Genomic DNA, 26,602 nt, shown 5'->3' with positions numbered 1-26,602 from the left:
ACTGAATCCCCTCCTCTCGCCATGCACAAAAGTTAACTCAAAGTGGATCAAGGAGCTAGATATCAAATCAGAGACTCTGCGTCTGATAGAAGAAAAAGTTGGCTCCGATCTACATATTGTAGGGTCGGGCTCCAAATTCCTTAATAGGACACCCATAGCACAAAAGTTGATAACAAAAATCAACAAATGGGACTTACTTAAACTGAAAAGTTTTCTCTCAGCAAGAGAAACAATAAAAGAGGTAAATAGGGAGCCTACATCATGGGAACAAATTTTTACTCCTCACACTTCAGATAGAGCCCTAATATCCAGAGTATACAAAGAACTCAAAAAATTAAACAATAAGAAAACAAATAACCCAATCAACAAATGGGCCAAAGATCTGAACAGACACTTCTCAGAGGAGGACATACAATCAATCAACAAGTACATGAAAAAATGCTCACCATCTCTAGCAGTCAGAGAAATGCAAATCAAAACCACCCTAAGATACCATCTCACTCCAATAAGATTGGCAGCCATTCTGAAGTCAAACAACAACAAGTGCTGGAGAGGATGTGGGGAAAAGGGTACTCTTGTACATTGCTGGTGGGACTGCAAACTGGTGTGGCCAATCTGGAAAGAAGTATGGAGATTCCTGGGAAAGCTGGGAATAGAACCACCATTTGACCCAGCTATTGCCCTTCTTGGACTTTTCCCTGAAGACCTTAAAAGAGCGTACTACAGGGATACTGCTACATCGATGTTCATAGCAGCACAATTCACAATTGCTAGACTGTGGAACCAACCCAGATGCCCTTCAATAGATGAATGGATAAAAAAAATGTGGCATTTATACACCATGGAGTATTACGCAGCACTAAAAAATGACAAAATCATAGAATTTGCAGGGAAATGGATGGCATTAGAGCAGATTATGCTTAGTGAAGCTAGCCAATCCCTAAAAAACAAATACCAAATGTCTTCTTTGATATAATGAGAGCAACTAAGAACAGAGCAGGGAGGAAGAGCAGGAAGAAAAGATTAACATTAAACAGATACATGAGGTGGGATGGAAAGGGAGAGAAAAGGGAAATTGCATGGTAATGGAGGGAGACCCTCATTGTTATACAAAATTACATATAAGAGGTTGTGAGGGGAATGGGAAAATAAACAAGGAGAGAAATGAATTACAGTGGATAGGGTAGAGAGAGAAGATGGGAGGGGAGGGAGGGGGGATAGTAGAGGATAGGAAAGGTAGCAGAATACAACAGTTACTAATAGGGCATTATGTAAAAATGTGGATGTGTAACCGATGTGATTCTGCAATCTGTATTTGGGGTAAAATTGGGAGTTCATAACCAACTTGAATCTAATGTATGAAATATGATATGTCAAGAGCTTTATAATGTTTTGAACAACCAATAAAAAAAAAAGAAAAAAAAAAGAAGTCAGTAATGATCCATGAAATCCTACTTTTTGTGATCCATAAAAAGGCTTTTTTTGTGATTTTTTTTTTAAAAAAAGTTTTGTTTTTGAAGCATTCCTTTATAAGGAAAGAAAACTCAACCAATATCTTAATGTTTCCATAGCAAGTAAATGAAGTCAGAGGAGGTGGTCAGTGCCTGAGTACCCAGAAACAAGTGGACCTAATAACAAAGAGGCTGGTTTGTTCCCAGGGCTTCAGGGAGTCCTGTAAAATGTACATTCCTGAGAAAGGAAAAGTACGCATGAGAAGTATTTATGGCAAGAGAAAAAGCTGGATGGGGAGGGGAATAAAAGGAGAGAAAGGAGCGCTGAGGCTGAGACATGAAATAAAAACTGGTAAATGGAAAGGTGCTGGGAAGAGAAAGTAAACAAGAAAAGAGGTGTAAGCAAGGGAGGGAAGAAATTAGCAGCCACAAGTGACATCAGAGATTTGCAGCCAGGGCTGATATTGCCCCCTACCCCTTTTGGTGGGGGGACACACTGAACAATGTCTGGAGACTATTTTGATCATGATAACAGAGAAGGGATGGTACTGACATGTAGTGGGTAGCAGTCAGAATGTTGTTAAATATTCTGCAATGCACAGAACAGCCCTCATTCTTAATTACCATCACAACAGTGAACTGTCCAGCCCAACATGGCAGTAGTGCTTTTGTGGAGAAATTCTAAGCTAGAGCCCTCTGACAGAGCAAGGAGAACCCTCCACATGGGTTTTTAAATTGCATTTATTGCTCTTTCTTGGTTAATGATGGTTTTTCTTATACAGAAGACAAAATGTGATTTCTTTCATAATAATTTGTTTTTCAATTTTAAATAAAGATATTCAGAAACTATTTAAGTCTAAAGGATATTAAAGTTTAAAATGGACATTCAAGAAATGCATATTTTCAGTTGGGAGATGAGATATATGCATATGCTGCAGAGAATAGTGTGAGATGGTGGAAGATCAGATGTCCCCTTGTTATATGAGATTAAAGGCAGACAGGAAGGTTTGCGGCAGGGGCTAAAGGATCAGGTGGTGCAAGTCACTGATACAGGATGGTTCAGCAGCTTGAAGTAGTAGAAATAGTAATTGAAGAAAGATGAAATTCAGCAATGTTCAGGACAGCGTCCATCTCTCCTACCCCCAATAGGAAAGACAGGCAGTGGTAGAGTGCTTAAGTGTGAGCAATTATGGTCACTGGGTGGATCCACTGGAAACTGTTTTTTAACTAGAGTTTTTCTGTTAGATGAAAAACTGTTGTGCCCCTTTGTATAGGTCATGAAATCAGCTGGGTGAGTTAAATCCAGTTTTATTTTTTAAATAATAAAATAGATCAAAACATTCCAAAATGTACTTCATGTTACAAGGATTAGTATTTCTCTGTGAAACATGATTTATTTATGTAATACTCTCTCTATATAGATGCATATATCCTATAACATGCCTTGCTTAGGTAATGATCTGAATAGTTTGAAGCATTGTTCTAAAGGATGTTTATTCATGGGGTTGTTTTGTATATTGATTTTATTTTAAAGAATAATTTTATTAAAAATATGTTCATTAGATAAATACAGTCTATAATTATGGAAGAGAAAGCAAAAACAAATTGCTGAAAACACCACCATCTAAGTGATCATCATTAATGTTAGAAGAATATCATTCTAAGTATTTCAGTATGTGTATGTGTGTTTATTGACCTTGCTATCTAAATAGATGAGACACCTGCAGAGAGCAGCTGGATAAGAAAGGATGTAAGCAGGCTGGCAGGTGGGCAAGTGGGTGTCAGGGGACCTGAAAGCATAAACATACCAGAAGTCATACATAGAAGATCAGACAGATAAGTGTAAACAGTCCAACTCTCAAATATGGAATTAAGTAGGTTGGTGGGAAAGTTCAGATAGGAGATGCAAAAAGGCAGACAAGTGCAAATGGACAGGTAGGCAAGCAGAGATGAAATGGGCAGGCAACCATGTGCATGGACAGGTAAAAGTGGAACAGGACAGATTTCAACTGAGATCAAGGCGAGGGTAGATAAGTACAAGTGCCAGGGGTCAGGATGGGGACTGAGAAAATATGACAGTGGAATCTTTAATTCCTCAAGAGTTTTTTTGTTTTTGGTTTTTTGGGTTTTTTGGTGGCACCAGGGCTGTAATCTGGGAGTGTTCTGTCCCTGAGCTCCATCTGCATCCCTTTTTAAAATTTTAGTTTGAAATTGGGTCTCTCCAAGTGGTCCGGGCTGGCCTCAAACTTGTGATCCTCCTGTCTCAGCCTCCCAATTTACTGGGATTATAGATGTGCACCACACTGCCTGATTTGGAATAATGTTTTAACTACATGTTATAATTTTAGGTAGCACTATTGAATTCCTGTTATGAAATATGAAATTAGCCTTATATTTTCTTCAGCCCCCTCTCTCCGTCTGCTAACTTTATTATAGTGTAAATTTATCTCATCGTTTGAAATTGATTTTGGAATGTAAAGGTACAGAGTTGTTTAGACTTGGTTCTTGTTTTAGTAGATCATTCCTCTTGGTTCCATAGTTCTAAAATACTTGCTTTGATTGACTTTGTGGTTTGCCTTGGTTTGTCATTGAGTATTTTCAATAGGGTGTCTGGAACTCTGTTCCATGAGTTCTTTTAAGATGGCAAATGTTTTTCTTTTGCTTTTAACATGTGATCAGCAGCTGAGCTGGGTTTAATAATATTGGTTTTCTTTCATTTAGGAATTTGTAAGCCAGAACCTTTTTAGTCATACAATTCAGATGCAGGAAAACCTCATAAGGACTTCAGTTATATAATTGAAATTATAGAATTAGTAGATTTGACATTTTTAAATAATTTAAAGACAAGTTTGAAAATGTTGCAGTAAACAAGAAACTGCAACACATGACCAATTCATATTTGTTCAGGAGAAAATAGAATTTCTGAAATGTTGAAAAAAACATTTAATAATTGGAATGTTAAAAGAAAACTGCAGTGGGTAAGTTTAATAGCAGATTAGATGCAGCTCTATATAATAAAATGGATGAAGAAACTGTTCTGATTTTACCTCGGAGACACAGAAATGAGAACCGTAAGAGTGGGAGACATGGAGAGTCTAGTGAGAATGGCTTATGCATTCTTTTTTGTTTGCTGTTCTAGTTGCTGAGAGTAAACTGTTATGATAATGAATTTCCCTTTTTTCCCCTTGAAAGTCTATCAGTGTTTGCTGTATTTTTGGCAAAACATTAGCTGCAGTTCAAATTTAGAATTGTTGTATGTTCCTCTGGATCGAATTTAAGAAACTTCTAGCGAGGCCCTAAGCAAGTCAGCGAGACCCTGTTTCTAAATAAAATATTTTAAAAGGGCTGGGGATGTGGCTCAGTGGTTAAGCCCCTTAGAGTTCAATCCCTGGCTTCCCCCTCCCAAAAAAGCAGCTTCTCTCTTTAGTAATGCTTTTTTTTTTTTAATATTGCCTCAAATTCTTAATATAGCTCTGCCAGTTTTCTTTTGGTTAATGTTCACATGCTATACATTTTTCCTTTTGACTTTCAACCTCCCCATATCCATATGTTTTGGTTATTCTCTTATGAATCATGAATAAATGTTTTTCATTTTTTTCTTGTGGTACTGGCATTGAGTATAGGGCCCCATGCTTGCTAAGTAAGCCCTCTACCACTAAGCTATATCCTCAGCTCTTGAATTGTTTTTTAAATCCAATGTTATAACCTCTGCCTTTTAATTGGAACATTATTCCATTCACATATAACACAGCAACTGCTTCTATTGGGTTTAAGTGTGGTGTCTGCCATTTTACTTTTTAATTGTGTTGAGTTCTTTCAGTTTTCATGTTTTTAGTATATCATTTTTCTCCTCTAATTAGATTAGTAGTATTATACTAATTTGTAGTTATTTTAATGATTAACAACATGTATCCCTAACTTAAATTTAGTATAACTTCAACGTAATTAATAATTTTTAGTTCCATTCATTCCTTCTCAGTTTTCCTGCCTTTGTTATCTATTCAAATTCTATTTTATGTGTAGAATATATATATTCTATGTTTTAAACTATTGTCAATTCTTTAATTTATATATTTCAGAAACATCATCATCATTTTATCCAGTTACTCATATATATCATCATATACTTTACTGTCTGCATTTATACAAATCCCTTTTGTTATATTTTATTTTTTCCCTAATCTCTGACTGAGGATAATTTGGTTCTGCCCAAGGGGATAATTTTTTAATATTTACCTTAGTTCATGTGTTTTGGTAACACATTTTTCTTATCTGAAAATGTCTGTATTTTGCTTTCATTTTTGAAGTATATTATTTCTGGGTGTAAAATTCTACCATTATTAACTATTTGCTTTCTGAACTTCAAATAATTTTGTTCATTACTGTTCATTGTTTATAACTCATTACTGTTCAGTGGCTTCCACTTGAGAAGTCATGGTAAGTCGTGTAGTCTTTACTTTGGAGGAAATGTCTTTTTTCCCCCCCGGTACTGGGGATTGGATCTAGGGCACTTAACCACTGAGCTACCTAGCCAATCCTTTATACTTCTTATTTTGAGACAGGGTCTCCCTAAGTTGCTCTCGAACTTTCTGCCTCAGCCTCCCAAATTGCTGGCATTACAGATGTCTGCCACCACACCTGGTCTCTGTCTCCTTTAAAATTCTTGGATTATTTTTGATTTTCATTGCTTTTATGGTAATATGCTTTGTATTCATCTTGATTTTTTTTGTGTGTGTATGTGATTCTTGAATCTGTGGATTGATACCATTCACCAATTCTGCAAAACTCTCAGCCGTTCTTTCTTCTAATATTATTTTCTTTTTTTTTTCTTCCTTCAAACCATACATATAGAGTAACCTTTTCATTGTATTTTCTCTCCAAAAGCGTGTATAAATAAGAAGCAATATCTTTTGTTTTTCCTTGCTTCATTCTGGATATTTTCCTCTGATATTTCTCCCAGTGTTTTCTTCAACTGTGTCTATTTTGTTTATGTTGATATACACTGAGTTATTACTTTTGGTTATTTTATTTTAAAGTTTTATTTACTTCAGTTTTTGATACTCTCATTACTTAGATATTCTATGTTTTTAAACTATTGTCAATTCTTTAAATTGTGGTTTTGTTTGAATTGACATCTTTGCTCATATTTCTGATTTTTATTAATATGTTATATATGATATTAACTAGGTTGTTCGTAGAAATAATTTTTGGTTTACCATGATTTTATTTTCTTTTTAAGGAGTTATTATTTGCTTTCCAGGAGTAGGACAATGTACCATACTTTTATATTGGACTTGAGTTACATGGTTGTCTATATTTGTCAAAACTGATTCAATAGTTTTCTTAAGATTTTTGCATTTCATTGTTTGTAAATTTTACCTAATAAAGTAATGTTGAGCTCTAGTCAGTGATATGCATGCTGAAGAGTTGATGGATGAAGAGAGTACCAGTGTTTGCAGTTAACTGAAATGCATCAAATATAAAGTAGATTTAATGAAAGTTATGTAAAAGGGGTAAATTCACAGATAAATGTGTGATAAAGCAAATACAGCAGTGTCTTATGGTGGAATCAAGGCAGTGATTATATGAGCATTCACTGTAAAAATCTATAAGTGAAAATTTTTGTAATAAAATTTCAGGAAGATCATTAGAATGGGATACCCTTGTACTTGGTCATTTGTGTGTATGTGTGTGTGTGTGTGTGTGTGTGTGTGTGTATGTTAAGCTTCCTTGAACTGTACCTCAGTATATTTGATACATTGATACATTATAGTCTTATTATAACACAAACTCCTCTGTTCTAGAATTTGATATGATGTAACCATCACCCATGGAAATTTACAAATTGTATATATGTTATCTTTTTATTGCTGTGACCAAAATACCAGACAAGAACAACTTAGAGGAAAAAAGTTTACTTGGGCGCATGGTTTTAGAGGTCTCAGTCAATAGTCAGTTGACTCCTACTCTGGGCCTGAGGTGGAAGGGCTTGGTGGAGGGAAACTTCTCATCTCATGGCAGTTGGAAATAAGAGAGCAAGGAGCCAGGGACAAAAATATAATCCTTAAGGGCATGCCCCCAGTGATGTACTTCCTCCAACCATGCTCCACATGCCTGCAGTTACCACTCATTTATCCATTTAAATTATTAATCCATGAAATGGATTAGTCCACAACTCTCATAATCATGTCACTTCTGAACACCCCTATATCAGCCCACATGACCTTTTTGGGAGACAGCTCATATCCAAACCATGAAAGCATGTATCCATGTTAAAGTGAAATCTGCTTATAATGGCATCCTCTGGCAGGAACCTTAAGATTGCTATAAAAACAAGTCCCAGAGACTTGATATAAAGACCTGAATTTGAGGATTACTAACTTTAGAACCTTTGGAAATTATCCTTAGTACTCTGAGGCTTAGTGTTATTATCTGTGACATTAAAGCAGTCATCAAATTTGGGGTACCTATTTTTCCTGCCCACCTTGCATGCAAAAATAGTTCTTAAACTTGAAAAGCAAAAGGCAAATTAATTTCCCCTTTAAATCCTATATTTCTGGAATCTGATCACATTAATTCAAAAGCCTTATGTGCAAATATGTAAGGTGGTTCTTTAATACTATAAAGTGCTTATAAGTATGCATAATGCTAACAAGTGGCCAGTGGCTCTTATTAATAGTGGCAACTGTACTTAGTGTCATTCTGATGTTGAAAGCTGAGAAGAAAGGAAAAGAAGGGGAAAAAAAAGGCCAGCAAAACGCAAAGATTAAACAAATAAAGCAAAATAATGATTTGTAGTGCTGTGTTATAAGTACTCCAACCCGGGCCAATTCAAGCCATCAATGTGATGTCAAAAAATCTTTACAGGTATGATTTGGTTTTTTTTTTTTTTGTGGAAATATGACTCAGAATATAGAAGTTGTTTTTAAACTTCATTATGTTTCCTGGCCCAGTTATGAGAACATCTTCTGTTCTTTAAAAGTCCACACAGAGATGTGTGGACTTTTGTGGTATATTTACAATCTCTTTTTCTGAAATTAGTGATGGTCACTGGAAATGTCTGTTAAGTGATCTGACCTCAGGTAGAGTTAAAGGGAGTTTTCTCTTTCCTTTCAGGCATTTTTGCTGCCTTCCTGTGAAATAGCTGTAACAAGAAAAGTAGTTCAAGTGTACAGAATGTGGATCCTGCAGGACAAACCTGTGTTCATGGAGGAACCAGATAAAAAAGATGTTGCCCAAGAAGATGCTGAAAAATTAGGATTTTCAGAGACTGACAACAAGGAGGTAAATACAGTGCCTGTCTTTTGAGTTGGGAGTATATATATTTTAGCAAAGAAAATCTGCTCAGTCAAGAGTCCCACTTAGTGGGACACAGGCAGGCAGATCTCATATGCTGTTTGATGAGTAGAAGAGTTCTGTGAGGACCTGCTTCAAAGAGACATCCTCTGTGTTCTGATCTATATCACAGTCGTCTCCTAAACCTCAGGCTAGGGCCATATGCATGGTGTCATTGTTAGTCAGTGTTCTAAGAGGGTTGTTTAACAAGCCATCATATTTCACAGGTCTCTGTGTGAAACTAAAGAAGACACTGCTTTCTCCTCAACTTGTTTAAATAAATAGCATTTGGAGGAACTAAATTTAGAATGTTTTTTTCAGAATTTTCTTGTGCATTAAACTGTACAAGAAGCAATTGGGTGTTAAACATTTGAAAGGACTAGCCAAATAAATAGCAAGTGTTGCCTGCACCATCAAGAAGGAGCACTGAATGCTGTCCTCCTGAAGGGCTGCTATCCATATTAGATAAAGCAAGAGGTTGGATAAATCTAAAACCATAGGTGCAACCCTTCCTGAAACACAAAGGAAACTTAAGTCATATTTATATTTCTGGCATGCTGTTTTGAAACTAATTTAAAATATTTAAAATTCTTAATCAAAGCCATATTACTTTTAAATATCTGTATTAATTCCATAATTTTATGTTTCTGTATTGTTGAAATCACTTTAATAACTAGTCATGATATTGAAATGAGTAAGCAAACAAATGAAATTTGTGTATTTTAGAGGCCTGTCTCTTTTGCTCCCTCAGGCATTAGACAAACATGACTCATTCCTTCAGCATATACTAAGAGATATCCACTATTTTGGGTGCTAGAAGTAGAGTGGCGAACAAATAGAGATCATATTTTCCTAAACAGAAAAAGAATTGCTCTCTCAGAACCTGTTTTCTTGTGAATTTCAACGGATGTAAGAAATTAAATGTGTTGAGTTGGGGCATAGTTCAGTGGTAGAGTGCTTGCCTAGTATGCACAAGGGCCTGGTTAAATCCCCAGTACTGGAAAAAAAAAATAAACCCAGAAAGAAAAGAAATTAAATGCTCAAACATATGCCTCTTTGCACTTTGTTAATGGATTGTTATTTTCTGAAGGTCTCGTCTGAAAATTCTGGTCATAAACGATCTTCCAGTTGGGGACGCACATACTCTTTCACAAGTGCCATGAGCAGAGGATGTGTGACAGAAGAGGACAATACAAATGTGAAAGCTGGTGCCCAGGCTATGCTGCAGGTATGCTGCTGACCAGGACAGGAAGACCCCCCTCCCCAGTTGGAGGAATCATTTTGAGAATATTGTTTAGCAGGAATAATATCATATTAAATGTGGTTATATTTTTAGCCACCTGGTAGTATTTTACCATTTAGCTTCTAAATTCTTATTCTAATTTTCTATTTAGTTTCCAGCTATAATTGTTAAAGTTATTTTTTCCTAGTCAAAAAGACATGAGAACTGTTTGCAGTTTTATGAGAGGAGTTATTACACAGTAAATGTGAAATGTCTGAGATTTGAAAGTTTCTTTCAAATACATGGGAGAAGTTACTTGGATGCTAATTTGTAAGGCAAGTTTGGTGATTATATATCTTATAAGTAATATTCCTCTTAAAAATTGCCTATATTTATAAAGAACAATGACTAATGTAATAGCTTTTGGCTATATGTCTGAATGAACATGTGAAGTAGAGCCCATACGATTTGGAAACATTGGAAAGAACAGTTTTGGCTCCTTATTTAACTTCCCTAGATCTCAGGACTTTTATTAAAGAAATGGAGATTGGGAGATTACCTCTAAGGTCCTATATAGCTTGAAGGCAATTAGGAGTATAAGTGAAAATATAGGGTACCTCTTATTCCCCTGTTCCCTGGCTCCCTAGCTTTCTTTCGCCCGAGTTTATAGTTATATCCAATTGGGCATCCCATGTAGAAGTCAGGCATGGAGTATTTTTAATATTAATCATTGGATCTGTATATTTATTTTGAAATCCATCCACTAGTGAGCCAGAGAAGCACTGTTTGTGTATTTGTACTGTTGCACATAAAGGAGCCCTAAGAAGGAATATATCTTTAGATAGATGAAGCCGATCTATCCTCATCAGCAGATTGACAACTCAGAATATCTGAGATTGATGGGCCACTAGTGTCATCTGCATTTTACCGTGTGTTTCTAAGTAGTAACTCTCTACATAGGAACCAGGGTCATTTTTTCCTGAGATACCCTGCTGGTAAAGGATGGTGAACTTGGGATTTTAACAGACTAGGGTAGAGCATGGATTAGTCAGCTGATTATTATGTATATTTTATTTGTAATCTGTTTTATATTATTTTATATTCTACTACATAATATCTTTATACAGTTAAAAAAATGTTTCTTGAAGATGTGCAGTGTGGTTCATATGGCCTTGTCTGTTTCTGGGCACACTGTTGTTCCTCAAGGTTGACACCTTTCTTGGGTGGTGCTAGCCGTGCTCCTCAGGAAGCAGGAGTCCATGTGCCTGGAGAATCAATTAAAAATCACATAGTTCTGTCATAATCCTGTGTCTGTCCACAGGCTCTCTTTATCTACCTTCCCTCTACTCTAAATTTTTTTCACCTAAATGCAGTGATTCTTGTTTTTCCTTTTTTCTGTTAAGAAGATGTCAAAAAGAAGTCTTCAAATCTTTTATAACTCATAAAATTTTTAAAATTACACCAGTTATATGTAATAGCATTTTTCCTCCTAGGCAAGGTCTTGAAAGGTGTCTATTGAAGTGATTCTAAGGGATGAACTAAAAATGTCTTGAGTATATGTTAGTATCTTGCTTGCCTTATTGAAACAGATATCTTAAAGGTGATTCAATAGTAGGTGATTAATATTATTATCTGTAGGCAAAATTTGTTCAGATGTATATGGTTAATTATATCTTCTAATGTATAGTTATTGATTTTTAAGGTATTTCTGACAAATGCTGCAAACGTTTTCTTGCTGGAACCATGTGCTGAAGTTCCCATGCTCTTAAAAGAACAAGTTGATGCTTGTAAAGCTGTTTTGATTATTTTTAGGCGCATGATAATGGAGCTTACAATGAATAAAAAGACATGGTAAGTTTATTTCAAATTAATTAATATTGTAAAACAGATGTTTCTGTTTTTCAGCATAATTGAAATGTTAAGGTTTCCATTTATTTAATGATGTAACCAAGTTAACAATAAGATGATAATCAGTCTTTTGGAGCAGTTTCTGTGAATTATGAAGAAGGTAAGTACCCAGTACTTTGATAGTTCATTTATTTTCATTATTCTTTTTAAAAATGCTCTTGAACTAAAAGTAGTCATATTACTTAGTGGTAGGTTTTTCCATTATAAACTGTCGTCAGTTTTGTGAAAAAGCAGTGCTTTATAATATCCTTCTTCATAAGTCCAGAAGAGGTTAATTGCCTTGAAACTCTGTAAACTGATTTTTATTGCTTCAATAAAAATGAATAAAATGAATAGCTGATGTGTGAATGGGTACAAGTACTGCCTGTGTGAGATGGTAAAAATAAAATAAATAATAAAAGATGCAGGAAAACCTTTACTCCCCTTTCGGGCACATGTCTGTTCACATTGTATTCTTCTAGTACTTCTCCTTTGAGGAGGAGTGACTAACAGTCAGTGTTTCATGAAATAGAAAGGATTGATCTGTGATTCAGACTGGCAGCTTGTCACTGTTAGAAAGATTTTTGAAATTGTAGAGCTTTTCATGGCCACTTTCTTCCAGAAAAGTCTGCATGGAAATTCCATGGCTCTCCAAGCTTTCATAGGTTCCTAAATTGAATTCACTCTGTCTTTATCAGCCGTTGCTTCAGTCAGTTTCATACTTTCTAACAGCAATTCCCTTCACCAAGGTTTTATCTGAAACTGGGCCTATCTCTTATTCTCATCACATTTGCATGATGGGCATGTGACTACTTGTGTAGAAGGAATTGTTTTCCATTGTCTTAAGCATTATATGATATGAGCGGTCAAGACTCACTTGACAGGGGTCTAGGTACCCTAACTACTTAGCAACAGGCTGTCCCCAGCTCTGCCATTTATTCTCCTAACTGTCCTCTTAAGAGTTGCTGTCCCTAGATCTTACGTGACTTGGCTACTCTTCCTTCTCTATGCTTCCAGAGTTCAGAGGCAGTCTACAGGAATAAGAAAACATGTGGAGTAGAGTGCAGTGAGAATGTATGCCAACAAATAACTTCAGGACTGAAATCAAATTGGGCCAGTACAAAGAAGGCAATAAATCTCCAGAAGTCATTGATACTATAAGAAGTTTAATGAGATTCAACATCGTGTATTTTTTTTTATTGGTTGTTCAAAACATTACAAAGCTCTTGACTTATCATATTTCATACATTAGATTCAAGTGGGTTATGAACTCCCATTTTTACCCCAAATACACATTGCAGAATCACATCGGTTACACATCCACATTTTTACATAATGCCCTATTAGTAACTGTTGTATTCTGCTACCTTTCCTATCCTCTACTATCCCCCCTCCCCTCCTCTCCCATCTTCTCCCTCTACCCCATCTACTGTAATTCATTTCTCTCCTTGTTTATTTTCCCATTCCCCTCACAACCTCTTATATGTAATTTTGTATAACAATGAGGGTCTCCCTCCATTTCCATGCAATTTCCCTTTTCTCTCCCTTTCGTGTATTGTTAAGAGTAAATGCTGTCCTGTTACATAGAGATAGGAGAAAAGTATCAAGAAATTATAGTTTAGAGATCTCTTTTTCTGATCGTGATTACTCTTCCCATTCTTGGTTTTATGACTAAGGAGTTGTAAGGCCAAGGAGAAAGTAGTAAAGACAAATGAATGGTTAGTGTAAAAACCTCACAGAAATCGAGTGATTTCCCTCAGAGAACAAATGGACCCAACCTATACACAGAAGGTAATGTGTTTTCTGTTCCCACAGAATCCAGAAAAAGAAAACTCAAGCAGACACTTTGATGTGAGGAATATAATTTAGCTGTAAGAAAGAAAAATGCCCTTTGGCATTTTCCTAAAACACTGTTTATCATAATTAACAGTGTTAGCTACTGTTCCAAGACTTTTTTTTTTGGTACTGGCAATTGAACCTAGGGCCTTACACATGTTAGGTAAGCACTCTACCACTTAACCACATCCCCAGCCCACTTCTAAGAATTTTTACATAAAGCCCCTTCTTTAAGATACTTTAAAAATGCTGGCACATTGGGATTGAGATGTTGTGACTGTAGTTGTCCCAACTGTCAGGATTTTTTGGGCACAAGCACAGTGCCCATTAGTGTCCAGTCATGGCCTTTCCATGCCCTTCCTGCTTGCAAGAGGACTATGAAGCTCAGTTGTGCTATGGTGCTCACTGTATGTGTCCCTGGAGTGAAGACCAACCAGAAAGTCAGTTTTATATTCTATCACAAGACAGGTGGGGAGACCTTTTATGTTAAATAAAACAATGGATGGGAAATTAAACAGTTCTACATAGGTTCAGACTGGCACAGCTATTCCCTAAGTGCCCTTAAGGCTCTAGTACAGTTGTAGAAAAACCATCTTGACTCCCTTTCTGCAGTGGGAAAAAATCGGGGTAGGAAGATTTCCGTTTTATCCTGCCTATTGATGTGGATGTGGGAGGCATGTTTTTAGAACTGTTGTAACATAAAATAGCTTATTTAATGATATTTTAATGTAATTGGCATGTAGACTTAGTACTTTTGAATAATATATGATTATTAAAGTTGTTGAATTCATAAGAGAATTTCTCATATCTATGAATTAAAGTGCTTGGGAGATGTGATTATTAATATGAGCTTTTATTTTGGGTGGCCCAGGGAGCAGATGTTGCAAATACTACTCAGGATAACAGAAGCTGTCATGCAGAAGCCAAAGGATAAACAAATAAAGGACTTGTTTGCCCAGAGCTTGGCAGGGTTACTATTTAGGGTAAGTCTTTTATATTAAAACACTGCAAATGCAAGAAATGAATCAGATTTTACAGAAAATTAGTTTTAATCACTGGGTATTTTAAGAATTTTCATTATGAAATTAATTTTGAATTTTTAGAAACATTCCTTCTTAACTGTGTCCTAAATTTTGTGGTCTATTCTTTGCAATTAATGCTGGCTTTCCTACCTCTATGCCATCTAATTCCTCTTGATTTGCTCAAAGGTGATAGAAATTAGAAAAGTAACAAGCACTCAGAACCTTGGTGGTGGATCAAATAGGTGTGGAGGTACAGAATGTATGGAATGGAATAAAAACTTGAGAACCATCCTTGTGTTAGACAATTGTATTTAAAGCCACATAACTGAATAGAGTCACCTAAGGAGAAAATACATGTCATAGAGAGAAGGGGACCAGAAGAGGGCCTCTCCACAGTTGAGAGAAGAGGGAGCCACTCAGATGCTGAGAAAGGATGGCCAGTGGGCCATGAGGAGGCCCAGAAGAGTGTGTGCCTCGGCCTAGGATGCCTAGAAAGAGAAAAGCAGTCAGTTGACTGCTAGCTTTGTCAAGATGAAGGTTGCTAAGAATGTTCTAAGGGAATGAGGCGTAGTTGGAGTAGATGGAGGAGAAAATGAGAGCCAATTAGTGGGGCAGTCACCTACTGTAGCATAGTCGATATTTATATGGTACATAGAATTTATGAGCATTCCTGAAACAGACAGTGTGAAAGGGCTCTGGAAATACGGGACATTCTACACAAATACAGGTATTAGTACAAAGGGTAGATCGGACATTGAATAATTTGTTAAGAGGAAGCATGGTGGGTCATGACCTGGAGTGATGATTGCAGGGAGGAACAAGTAGTGTCCTTCCCCAGTTGACCTGAAAGTAGTTTTAGAGAATATATATTAAGAGCATACATAGAGTACAGATAGGACATGGAGGTGAAGATGACAAAAAGAAATTGTAACGTGAGGGGATCAACTATTCATATCAATTTTTAATAATTCACTATGATTGAATGATCTTGGCTTGATGAAAAATATATAAGAGGCTGTAGAACTAATTGGCATGTACTCGTTTGCTTCCTGAGTACTATCCCTTTTGTTCTGATTAGCTTGCCTAGTTTGTGGATATGTGGAGTGGTCCTGCGTTCTCTTTTTGCATGTGTCCAACTTTGCTTTGCTGTTGCTGGAGAGTTGTACTGATCACTGCTTTGCTGTCTGCCTGAACAAATGGACACTGTGCTCTCTTTGCTCTGGAAACATCTCAAGTTCCCATTCCTGGGCCTGGACTGCCAAGTGCATAGGAGCTAAAGCCAGTGTTAGGCTGGTGAGTGCTTGGGCCTCATCCTTACCAGTTGTCTGACCTTGCATCTATTGTGTTGGGATTTGAGAAAGAACTTGTTACAGAATTAAGCAAAAATCTACTCTGGAGTTGTGGGGGTGAGGGTTGTTTGTTTTGTTTGGCTTTTTTGAAAAATCAAATCCCCTCCATTAATGGAGAAATCTTGTCAGATCTTTGTTGATAAATATTTTATGGGTCCATGGTTATTTATGCTTTTGATGTCATTGTTATTTTTTGGGAATAATTAGATAAATCAAGTTACATGCTTAAATTTAGAATTAGCCCTAAAATAGTGGAGGAATGATGGGCCTTTTAGTGTTTGACAGATTCTGGTTCTGATCCCAGCTCTTCCTCTTCCTGGCAGTGTGCCCTTGAGCACACCACCTCACCTTTCTGAGCCTCTCCCCTGATCCCACAATCAGGAGAGGACTCCTTCCTACCCTGAAGGGTTGTCATGGGAATTAGAGCAGATTAATTGGGGATTTATGATCATCTGCTGGCCTCCCATGTAGAAGGGAGAAAAGTGGTAAAGGTCTGGAGAGATTGGGCACACTGTCAAGTGGGCACTATTTAGTGCCACACTAGATAAAATGTGCTAATTATGATTCATTTGTCATCTGACTATCTAAAATGATCAGATACTTGATTTATTTTTAAACAATTTGAAAAGGGGAAAGAAGATTTTAAGTAGCCATTATCCTTCTATCTATCCTTTACTAAATTTTCCTTTAGTACTTTTTTTTTCTTCTCTGTCAGTAGATACTCTAGGTTGATTTTGACTCAGTTTTAAATATTTACTAATTAATAGTGATTACCATTCATGATATTTTAACCTTTTTTCAGTTCTAAATACGAACTTATGCATGAAGCTGTGAAGGTATATCAGAAAACTATGGTCCTGCTATTTATAGTTAGATCCATTACTTGACAATTAAGAGTGCTTTTAAAGGTGGTAAGCAGAGAGAGGTAGGAAGTGGTTGATTAGCAAATGTACCTAAAAGGAGTGACTTATGAGGCAAAATGTTTTATTATGCAACTTCTGTGCTAAGCTATATTTCATAAAACATTGAATTTCAATACTGACAGAATTAAGAGGTGTTCTTATCCACCTTTTTTATTTTTAATGAGACTTGCCAAGTGACTTGCCCCAGGTCACAAAGAAAGGTAATGGCAAAACCTAGAGCTGGGGCCTTCTCTTTTCCTCCTTCTTTGATAAAAGAGTAATTAAAAGCAGACTCTGCCTTTTAATTCAAAGATGTCACCACTCCCCTCCCTCAGTTATCTTTTATGACTTTGCTCTGTGTGCAAGAGCTGTTATAAATTTGCTAATGATTCAACAGGTCTGCATACATGTTTGTAATATTTGCTAAGATGAATTTTATAAGCTGCATGAAGTCATTCTGCCCTTGTTTTATAATTAGTCAATAAAGTGAAGCCAAAATAAAATTCGCAGTGTAGAAAGGAATCTAACTACACCAAGACATCTGGTTTTATCCCTGAGGCTACTATTGTAGCCAAGGGTGATGTCAATACTGGTCTCTACTCTTTCCTCTTACTTTGCAAAGATTATATTTATTGATCTAATATTAGATCAATATTTATTATTAGATCAATATTTACTATTGGATCAGTATTAATAATTTATTATATACATGTATTTTATGGTAATGATCTTGAAGTCTTTGAAAAGAGAATAAAAATAAATAGGTGATAGCATTTCAGTCATAAAAAATATTTAATAAAATTTTTTCTTTCACATTCTTTTAGTTTTCAAAAACATTCACATTAGTATCAGATTTTAAATGGGTATTTAAAAATTTTATTTTCGATATACTTAACTATTTTACTTCTACTTTGACATTTTCCCTTTTAAGAAGTGCAATAAACATAAATTAAAGCACAAAGAACAGGTATATTGCAAAAGGTCACATTAAATATTATTTCCAAGTGGTCAGACTAGACCTGCTAGATTTTTATTTCTCAAAGTCTTCCTATGTTTGAATTAAAGAAAAAAGGGTTGTAGTTTCAAAAATCTATATATAATTTGTCAGGGATATCTTCTTGGGAGAAGAGATATCCAAGTTGTGACCTGGAAAATAAGTGGAAGTTAAAGAGGTAAAACTAAGGGAAGGCAGAGAAAAAAGAGTGTGTGCAAAGGCAAAGAGCAGGGGAGAGCAGGTCGAAGAAATGGGAGAATCTCAGTGGAAGACATTGAATTTTTTCACTGTCATGCTCTGCTATAGGCGCCTGTGAGACATATGAGTAGAGAGCTCTCTAGTAAGCAAACAAATAGGCAGAAACCAGCAAAGACATCAGGGCTAGACATGGAGATTCAGAAGTCTACAGCATACAGAGGGTAACTGAAGCCTTGGGAATGGAATGAAGAGGCAGAGAGGGATCTGCCAGAGCATCAGACAGTACATGTGAAACATTCTTTCAAGAAGTTTGGCTTTGAAAGGGGGAGGGAAAAGGGCTATAGCTATAGGGAGAATTTGGGTTCAAGGAAAATGTTTTGTGTTTTTAAGGTTAGGAAAAATGGAGCACAATTAAATACTGATGGGCAAAAGCTGAGAAAGTTAGCTAGGTTGGAAATAAAAAACGGTGAGGTTATAGAAGCAGAAAAACTCTGAGGAAGAGGTCCAGAGCTTAAGTGGGGGCAAATGTAGAAGAGCAGGAGCTCCTTTTGGAAGACAACCCACAGGTGGAGTCTAAGCTAGGTGAATTCAGGTAAGAGCATAGTTCTTGTGGACTGAAGTTGAAGTGAGTCTCATTTAATGGGTTGTTTCCTCTGAGGTCTTCAGTGAGCCCATCTGCTAAAAATCAGGGAGGCGATGGTGGGCTGAGTTCACTTATAGGTAAAGGAGGAGAAGTAGTCACTGGAGAGCAAGGGAAAGAACTGTCTCAGGAACAGAATAATTATTATACTGAGGGCTTTGTCTTTTCCCTAATTACAGCCAGGTCCAACCCCCTGCTCTACAATAATACTAGGTCAGTAGCTTTGTTCATAATGGTAACTGACCTCACAGAAACTCAAATCCTGGTTACAGTTTGCCAAATGATTTTTGATCAGTTAAAAACAACATCCAAGAGTATTTATGTTTTAAAACTTTATTAGTAGTAACTTAAAATATTTTATTAAAAATTATACTTCCTCCCAATTGTATTCTCTTGTTGGTTGTTTAGACTCTCATCGTGGCTTGGATCCGAGCAAACCTCTATGTGTATATTTCTCGAGAGCTCTGGGATGACTTTCTTGGTGTGCTGTCCTCCCTCACAGAATGGGAGGAGCTCATCAGTGAATGGGCAAACATAATGGACTCTTTGACAGCAGTGCTTGCAAGAACTGTTTACGGAGTTGAAATGACAAACCTACCTCTGGATAAATTAAGTGAACAAAAGGAGAAGAAGCAACGAGGCAAAGGTACTTCCACTCTCCCAGGGTAGCACCAAATTCCTGGAACTGGGAAAGATTGTGTATTTATACATTGAAGCAATCAACACATGACATTTCATAATGAACTGAACTAACCAAATAACATCTTTTTAATGGTGGCATTAGATTGTGTCTCGTATTACTCTGTTCCCTTAATGTGACCAACAAGTTTCTGAAGAGGCTGTGGAAGGAGAAAGATGAGACAGAAGTAGTAGCAGTGATAATATTGATAACTAACAATAATAATAATAATGGCCAGTTCTTTGAAGGTCATCTCACTTCACCATCATGATGACTCTACAAAGTTGATATTATTATTATCCCGCTAACACAGACCAAAAAAAAAATGAAGTACAAAGACTTTATAGTGATTGATTCATTCTAGATCACATAAGAAGGGATAAAGACCAAAATCAAAGCCAAGATTAGTCCTACTCAAGATTAGTCCTACAGCACTAAGATGTAGCTGTTTGCCTTCTGAGAAAATTTTGGGAGAAATTCTGAATGCTTCCAAGGGAAACTCATCTGTACTCCAACTTATTCTGTAAAGATTGAGGCAGTTCATAGGAATGCATATAGTACAGTAGATGGAATGTAAAAAGAAATGGGGCAAAATGAGCAGGGAGGAGCTACAGGTATGGTTATAATACCAAATTGCACGCTGTAGAGCCTCATATGCTTGCTGGGAAGGTAGGGAAGGGGCATCCTTGGATTTGATTTTCATTTTTGCAGTGTTATAATATACAGAATCACAGAGTACATAAAGTAAAAACAGTTCACTTCCTTAGGTGATATGTAGTTTGATCCTAAGACAGGAGAAATTTCTCTTTCAAAGCCCCATCAAGAGTACACATGAAGTGGCTGGGGTATGGCACAGTGGTAAAGCACTTGCCTTCCACATGTGAGGCACTGGGTTCAATCCTCAGCACCACATAAAAGTAAATAAACAAAATAAAGACACTGCTTCCATGTTTAACTAAAAAATATTTTAAAAAAGAGTACATATGACTTATTATAATAGACTACACTCAATAATAACCTTAATATAGACTGTATCAGTTGCATGTGACAATTCCCCCCAAAATTTAGTGCCTTAATATAACACGACTTAATGAATTTTCAATTTGGATAGCACTCAGTTGATCATTTACTCTGTTAGTCTTTGCTTGATCCATTCCTGTTCTGGAGAAAATTAGGCTGTGCAAGGGTCAGCTAGACTGCTCTACTTCTAAGAGTTAGGTAGCTGTCAGCCAGGGCAGTGGATGTGACTGCACCACATTTCACTACCCTGCAGGCTGGTTTGGGCTTGTTCAGATGATGGTTTAGGGCTCCAGGAGCAGCAAGGGGGCAAGCTCAATTATTTCAGAGCATTTCAAGTCTCTGCTTGTTCAATTTTGCTACCAAAATAAGTCACATGATGAAGCCTGCAGGATTAGTGTGGGAAAGGACAACAGGGGATGCGGATATGGGGAAGTGTGAGCTAATTACAATGATTGGTTAACTATGTAACATGTAATTAATTGGAACTGATTCTTACAATATATTTATTGCAGTCTGAGAGTAGCTTGCCAAAGCCCCAGTTAGTGAAACAAGGCAGTAAGAAGCCACAACAAAGTAGCTTAAGTACATGGCATTCCGTAGGAACAGTTTAATCTCAGTTTAGATTTAGAATGTGTAGTGCATTTATTTTTCTAACATATTTTTAGTAATAGATCCTTTTTTCTCCACTTTCTAAGCTCAACAGAATCCCTTTCCGAAATAACTTATATTAGATTAAAGATTTGGGATTGAAGTAAGCCAGAAAGCCAAGAGTTTGGGCCCTTGTCTTCCTTCCTTCTTGTCCTCTTTCACAGCTCTGAGGTCCTCTGTGTAAACCAGAGCCTGAGAGGATTGGGTTCTTCCAACTGGGAACTTGGCTTCCTAACACAGTGGATCTAGGCCCAGCAGAGAGTTTACCAGCTAAAAGCACCTTTCAGGTGGGGGAGGGAAAGAGCTGAGATAAGAAATAAAGATTTATTTTCTCAAACTAACCCCATTCCCTGCCTCCTGAAATCCTTATAATACACACACACACACACACACACACACACACACACACACACTCATACTCATATTCACCACCCTGCAATATTCTCTTCCCTCCCACTGTGCAAACATGAAGAGATATCCTTAGGAAGACAATTTTAAAAACACTGTTTCCAGAACAGTTAAGAACAAATTATTTAAATAATAACCGTGACACATATTTCTAACTTATATTGCTTTATTCTGAAGAGAGATTTAAGTATTTCTTGTAAAAATTTAAATATTCATTGTAGAAACACTTACCTTATAAACATTTATTACCTTTCACTAGACCAGTGAAACCAGAAAACACAGACAGAAGAACCTGGGTATGGAAATAAGCTACAGATTGCAACCACTGGCCACATCAGACCTATGCAAAAATCTCAAGTTCCTTATTGTTTTCCTCTTATTTTTCTTTTGGCTCCTTGACCTTTCGTTGAAATAATTGACCAGAGAAATATGAGAGAAAAGGAGTTGAATCTCAAAAAGTTGAGTTGAATCTCAATACAATCTGCAGAATCTTATAGTTTTAAGAGCTTTTTCTAAAATATGATTTTATATTTTATATTTTATATGTATATATGTGTGTATATATGTAAAATATAAAATATATAATAAATATATATATCATTTATTTATTTATTTATTATCTTGCTTATTTGACCAAATCTACATTAGAGTTTATAGGCATATATTTATTAGGGGATTGTGGAACAGTTGGAGCCTAGAGGATGTAGTACTATTCTGACATCATGATCTCTGGTTTTTGGTTTATAAGTATTTGTTTTTGAAGTGTCCTGGGAACTGTGATTTAACATCATTTGATGTTTTTGTACTGAGAAAGATTTATTAATATCTTTGTATACTGAAATGAATACTATGAAGATACATGTTCCAAGATAATTGAAAATACTTTGGCAACAGGAATATTTAGTTATAACTTCCTAAATTGCCGTATGGGGAAATATTACCTAATTTGGAGCATGGGAACCTGCTAGTTATGTTTCATTGTATATATGCCATTTGCTGAGCTGCACCAGCTGTGAAATAAATGATGATGAAGTCAGTTTATTTTTCTCACCTTATCATTTATCAGGCTGTGTTATAGATTCTCAGAAAGGAACAACTGTGGGGAGATCTTTTTCTCTCAGCTGGCGGAGCCACCCAGATGTGACTGAGCCAATGCGATTTAGGAGTGCCACCACTTCTGGAGCACCAGGAGTTGAAAAGGCAAGGAATATTGTTCGCCAGAAAGCAACTGGTAAACATTTATTTTATTTAAATATTTCTTTAAAATCTAATTATTAACTAAAATGGGTTTATAGGAATACAGTATTTTAAAATTCTACCCAGAATTCAAATATTAGCACTTTTATTAAATGAAATTCTCTGTATCTTTATAATTTTCTGCTCAGGCTACTTTTCAGATCACAGTTTTCAATATTTCTAAGTTCTCCATTATGAAAAGAACTGGAGATGGTAATATTGAATGAGATATTTGTGCAAAATAGAGAAAATAGTGGTCTTGTTTGAACCTTGAAGAAAGTGGATTCCTAACAAATCTATCATTAGTTGCATTATTGTCATTGTTAAACAGTGTTCATCTAAAGAGTGTGTGGTAAGTGGTTCTGGCAAAGAAAAATAGACAAATACTCTTAGTTTTCAGGACTGGATGGAGACATTCTCATTTTTTGCTTCCTTAGAAAATTGATCTTTTCATTCCTATAGATGTTGTCTTTATAGTCTATTTGAATTAACAACTTGACCAAGAGCTCCCAGTTAATCAAATTGCTTTGCAACATTTTCCTCTTAAAATAAAGAGAGAAATCTTTTAAAAGGAAACTCGTATCCAATATTTAATTAAGACCAATAAAGCTCCCTCCTCCCCGTTAACTTTGAGGCTGTACCTTAGGTTTCAAACAACTGTATTCCAGTTTCCTATAGTTTTTATGATCAATTATGCCATGTAATTATAATTGATACTCAGCTTATTGATTTCAGAAATCATCAGATCCTCTGGCCATAAAGCAAGGATTCAGTTAAGCTGAACATACTTTACAGTGCTTACTAAAAGATTAGTATACATGGTTTAGGGTCCTGTTGGCATTTTTATGGAAATATGATATGCCTTAACCCTAACTTTCTCATGCTTTTTGCCATAGCATTTGCTGGTAACTATCACCTTATTTATATACCTCTCATAGTCTCCCTGTTTTCTTTCATTTTCTCTTCTGAGGAGAGACCCAATTCCTGATAACAGGCGGTTTTGAGTGTGCCCATTCACTGATTTCCCTTTAATTCTAATTCCTAAACACTCCTTTCTTCTACCATTGGATCCTTAAAGAAAAAGATCAGAAGTGTGTGACAAATAAAGGTGGAATCCTGCCTGAGCTGTCCAGACTTCCTGCTTTCCCTACCATCTTTGAATTATAATAAAAGTGAATTTAACAAATTAAAAACTATGATTTTTAAATTTTATTCTCACATGTTAATGAGGAACAAACTATTGTACATCAGATGTACAATATGACTGTACTTCGCCGAAACATAGACACTAAAGAGATGGCATCTTAACAATCAGGTATTTTAAACCAACAATATGGTAGAGGCATCAGCATGCTTTAGAAAATACTTAGAGCAGTTATGACAGTGAGGTTGTTATTAGCCCTTTCAGGTGTCTGAGAAGCCATGGCATTAGAAAATCAAGTACTTGTACAAAATCGTGTGAAAGTATTTATAGAATATATCTTTTAAAACCATAAGCTTGGCCTCTATAGGATTAGTTAGACTTTTAGAAGGTAAGAATCGTAGCCTTTGAAAGATTATGAAGATGTTCAGCTGGATAAATCTATCATCTTTATAAATCTATATCTATGTACATATATACATACATTTTTTATTTCATTTTACTTTTTGAAAAATATAAAATATCATGAATTATTTTGTTATCTCTAAAAAAATGGCCTTTAAGGATTTTATTATATCATGATGTTTTTTAAAATTACATGAACTAAATGTTGTGATTTTACTCAGTTTTATTTTTTTGGTACTGGAAATTAGACTCTACAGCTGCGCTACATCCCCAGCCCTTTTTGTTTTTGAGACAGGGTCTTTCTAAGTTGCTGAGAACCTTGCTAAGTTGCCAAGGCCGGCCTTGAACTTGTGATCCTCCAGCCTCAGCCTCCCGAGTCACTGGGGATTATAGGCCTGTACCACCATACCTGGCATTCAGTTTTATTTTTATGTTATATAAAAACTCACCTTTTATTAAAAAAAAAGCCCAAAATATTTTCATGGTAGCACTTATTTTTTGTGGAAGCCACATTTTTATGAGAGAATACCAGCTCATGAAGTTATTTTTACTACTTTTAGTAGTAATCATTTTAATAGTAATGGTAATTATGGAAGATCCATTTGAAAGTGACTTTGCTTTCCCTAATTGCAATAAGAGATGATTTAAGAGTATTATATAATGATTTTCCCTACAGATTTCTTAGGTAGAGAAAATATCACTGATGGTAACATGAGGGAAAAATAAAATAAGCAGTTGCAAAGTGGAAAAATGACAATTAGTTTAGAGAGTGCACTAGGTTATAACTTTAAAGGCCTGCAAGGAGTCTTAAGTAAGGAAAACTTACAAAAGAAAACTTTATCCCTAAGTATGAATGATGATGAGTTTGGATTCCTAAAATGTGACAAAAATCAAAGCAAGTCTTTATTTTTATATAAAAATATCCTATATTTTATTACTTCTACAATTTCTAGTGATCAATTTTAGAGAAATGCCTAAACATTTAATTTATAAAAGGAAAACTTTTAAACAACACTCAAAAAGTTTCCAACATTTTGAGAGATGAGCAAATCTACTAAGAAATTTAAAGTGAGTGGGTTTGACATTTACATGGATGTTGTCATTTACATATTATCTTCACACACATGTAAATTATACTGTAATCACTTTACAGATCATCCTTTTACTAATTCTAATAGGCAAAGAATGGGAGAAGGAACAGTAAACTAAAAAGTTTGTTTCACTTTTTACAAATCTGCCACTATTATTTTATTCATGATTTATAAAGATACATAAAATAAAACATCAAATAAACCTTATATTCTAAGGATGAAATGGATTTTTGTTGACTTTGGTTTTATATATATGAAACATGTTCTCTTCCTGTATCTGTCCATTTTCTCAAATATTTATTTGACCAGAGGTGTACAGAAAACTTAAGAACATCATAAAGTTGATATTAATAAACTATGGATTTAATAAGCATGAAATATGATATAAAAGGGTAGGTTTCATGGAGATTTTACCTTTTATTCAAATAACAAATCTTGTAATTTCAACTTGATTGTCACGCATTCTTGAGCTTTTAGGATATTTAATCTATTAGATGATTTGCTTTTGAATACAGTCAGCTTTCAGCAAACCAATTTCTTAGTTTTTTTTATTACTTGTAGAAGAATTTTAATCTTAGGCCAGATTTCTCTCACTGTGTCTTTTTGTGTGTGTCCTTTAGGAAGGGAAAAACTATTGTAATGTCTGACTGAATAATCAACCCAAATTTGAATCTGATACACAATAGAAGAAAAGATGCTAAACATATAAAACATTCCAAAATAAAATTGATTTTTTTATTGTTTATTCTTCTATGTTATCAGGGCAATTGAAAGTTGGCTGTATTTTGAGACTACAATTTAATAAAGTACTTTGTATGACTTCCTTTAAAGTTTAAAATGACCTCCTTGAAGTATTTAAAGAGAGACCAGAAAAATAGTAATAAAAAAGTAGTGAACGTTCTTGATAATGCTTCTGACATAATTATTACTTTATCTCTCCTGGAAGCTAAGCGAAGCCAGTCTATCAGCAACTGTGTCTACCTTTCTGAGGCTTTGCCTGCCACTAAAAGCGTCCCGCTCCTCCTTCACACCGTGAGCGCTCTCTTACCTGGTCTCTCTTACTCCTCTTGCTCTCACAGGCTGTCAGGTACTGTAACACTCTCTCATGTGTCCATCAATGTCTCCGAGCTCCTCCTGC

At 35.7% G+C, this 26,602-nt stretch overlaps 1 protein-coding gene across 9 annotated transcripts in view; it reads left to right on the top strand.

The window, feature by feature from the left end:
- Positions 1–26,602, top strand: part of Ralgapa2 (Ral GTPase activating protein catalytic subunit alpha 2) — a 334,911-nt gene that overhangs the window by 110,183 nt on the left and 198,126 nt on the right. For 8 of the 9 annotated variants that reach the window (XR_009226010.1, XR_009226009.1, XR_009226008.1 and 5 more), the window contains 7 exons: positions 8,568–8,735; positions 9,877–10,014; positions 11,711–11,859; positions 14,603–14,714; positions 19,245–19,482; positions 22,658–22,822; positions 26,411–26,551. Coding sequence is in view for 6 of the 9 variants with exons in the window: in XM_058576479.1 (XP_058432462.1) it covers positions 8,568–8,735; positions 9,877–10,014; positions 11,711–11,859; positions 14,603–14,714; positions 19,245–19,482; positions 22,658–22,822; positions 26,411–26,551 (1,111 nt within the window). In the remaining 3 variants the exon portion in view is untranslated. The remainder of the gene's footprint in view (positions 1–8,567; positions 8,736–9,876; positions 10,015–11,710; positions 11,860–14,602; positions 14,715–19,244; positions 19,483–22,657; positions 22,823–26,410; positions 26,552–26,602) is intronic. The other variant, XM_046435038.1, reaches the window with a different exon arrangement.

The sequence above is a fragment of the Marmota monax genome, unplaced genomic scaffold (assembly GCF_021218885.2).
Source record: "Marmota monax isolate L192 unplaced genomic scaffold, Marmota_monax_Labrador192_F-V1.1 WCK01_AAM20220418_F8-fsc00005, whole genome shotgun sequence".
Taxonomy (NCBI): domain Eukaryota; kingdom Metazoa; phylum Chordata; class Mammalia; order Rodentia; family Sciuridae; genus Marmota; species Marmota monax.
The sequence above is the reverse complement of the archived record's forward strand: the minus strand, read 5'-3'. Positions and strand labels throughout refer to the sequence as shown.